At 35.3% G+C, this 1,607-nt stretch overlaps 1 protein-coding gene across 2 annotated transcripts in view; it reads right to left on the bottom strand.

The window, feature by feature from the left end:
• Positions 1 to 1,607, bottom strand: part of PDE7B (phosphodiesterase 7B) — a 356,282-nt gene that overhangs the window by 52,029 nt on the left and 302,646 nt on the right. For both annotated transcript variants that reach the window (XM_012665196.1, XM_012665195.1), the window contains one exon: positions 732 to 795. In XM_012665196.1, the coding sequence (XP_012520650.1) occupies positions 732 to 795 (64 nt within the window). The remainder of the gene's footprint in view (positions 1 to 731; positions 796 to 1,607) is intronic.

Genomic DNA, 1,607 nt, shown 5'->3' with positions numbered 1-1,607 from the left:
GTGAGAAAACTACCTGTAATGACTTAAAGCTCAAGCCTGGTAGATGATAGGAACACACAAAGAAAGACAGTACTAAACGTGATGTCTTTCATTGGTTCCCTAAGCTTACCAGCATTTGTTTAATGGGCAGATGAAAATATAAGAAGATTTTATTATTTTCTCAAGGAAGGCCTTCATAAGCACAAAAATTTGAAAAGTGAAACCAATGGAAATGTTTACTTTCCCCTTCATTTGCAGCCTAAGTTTTTACTTTCTCTCCTCAGCAATTGTTTTCTTCTAATGACGTCAAACATATTTCAGCAATACCTGCAATGGGGCAGATTCGGATCACTTAATAAAACTGCGCAGACACCTTGCCCTGTAAAAGTCAGGACTGGTCAGATGTGTTTTTATGTTTCTAGTTTTTCGTCAACCAACAATAAACTTCCTACTCTTGGATGTGGCCAAAGTATTCTGTAGGAAAAGAATCTAATCTGTGGTTTCCAAATTCCTTTGGGATCATCAAGGTTGGAAGGAAACTATCTTAAGATTCTAAGGCTAAATTCAGTCCTTATTCTTCATCTGGATTAATTTTCTCTTGCCCTGGTTGTTCTTTAGTAGCTGTAGATTTATGTAAGTGGGGGAAAGAAGAAAAAAAAGAATGACAGTGTTTAAAAATAAATTTTGTTTTTCATGCAATTAATCCCACTTTATGGTGTATATTTTAGTGAGAATTCTTTTGGGTAACTTACCATTTGTCAAGCGATCAAACAAGAAAATGTCAAAATCCCACATTCCCACTTTGGAGAGCATATGCTGAAAAGACAAACAAAAAACAGCACTCAAATGAATCATATTGGAGACTCAAACATTTACTTTGAGACATAGTGAATTAAACAATTCTATCTGTCTATGTACCACTGAATGGCTTCCCTGTGTTCTATGATAAAATCCAAATCCTTCAGCATGACACACAAAGATCTTCGCAGCATGTCAGAAAAATGAAGGGATAATAGGTTATTTTCGAGGTCTAGGTTGAGTGAGTTTTTTACCCAAATCACATAATACTAGAGGCAGACTCAAAGCTTGACCTCTGATATCCAGACTTCCAGTTTACTGTTCTCCCAACATCTCAACATCACTCAAGATGTGGCTGCTTACAAGAGAGACACCACCATGAATGCTCTCTCAGTGACATCCCAATGCTGATGGAGCTTAGTCTCGTCCTCCTCTCAACAGACAAACAGACAAACAAACAAACGTTCACCCAACTCATCCCTTCAGTTGTTAGGAGTGATTTTTCCCCTGCTTTTGTAGACCTAATATTGGGAATTAGTTTTCTGACATTGCTTGTTGCTCATTTCTTAATGGCATATGTTAGTAAAATATATTTCTTAACAAATTAAAATGCTGCATTTAACTGTTTAAACTAGGGCAGTTTATTCCTGAAATTTAAATTCCATTGGCAGTTTGGGCTAGAGATAATTGTAAACTTTTAAAAATATTGTCATATATTAATTTCTACCCTCACTCAGATCAATGTATCCTGAACATAATTGTGCAATTATTAAAAATTATTTGAATGAATAAAAAATTATAAAAGGGATAATGCACTGTATTAACAGCCT

This window comes from Propithecus coquereli, unplaced genomic scaffold (genome assembly GCF_000956105.1).
Source record: "Propithecus coquereli isolate 6110/MARCELLA unplaced genomic scaffold, Pcoq_1.0 Scaffold98, whole genome shotgun sequence".
Classification (NCBI taxonomy): domain Eukaryota; kingdom Metazoa; phylum Chordata; class Mammalia; order Primates; family Indriidae; genus Propithecus; species Propithecus coquereli.
Note: the sequence above shows the minus strand (reverse complement) of the source record. Positions and strands in the feature narration are given on the sequence as shown.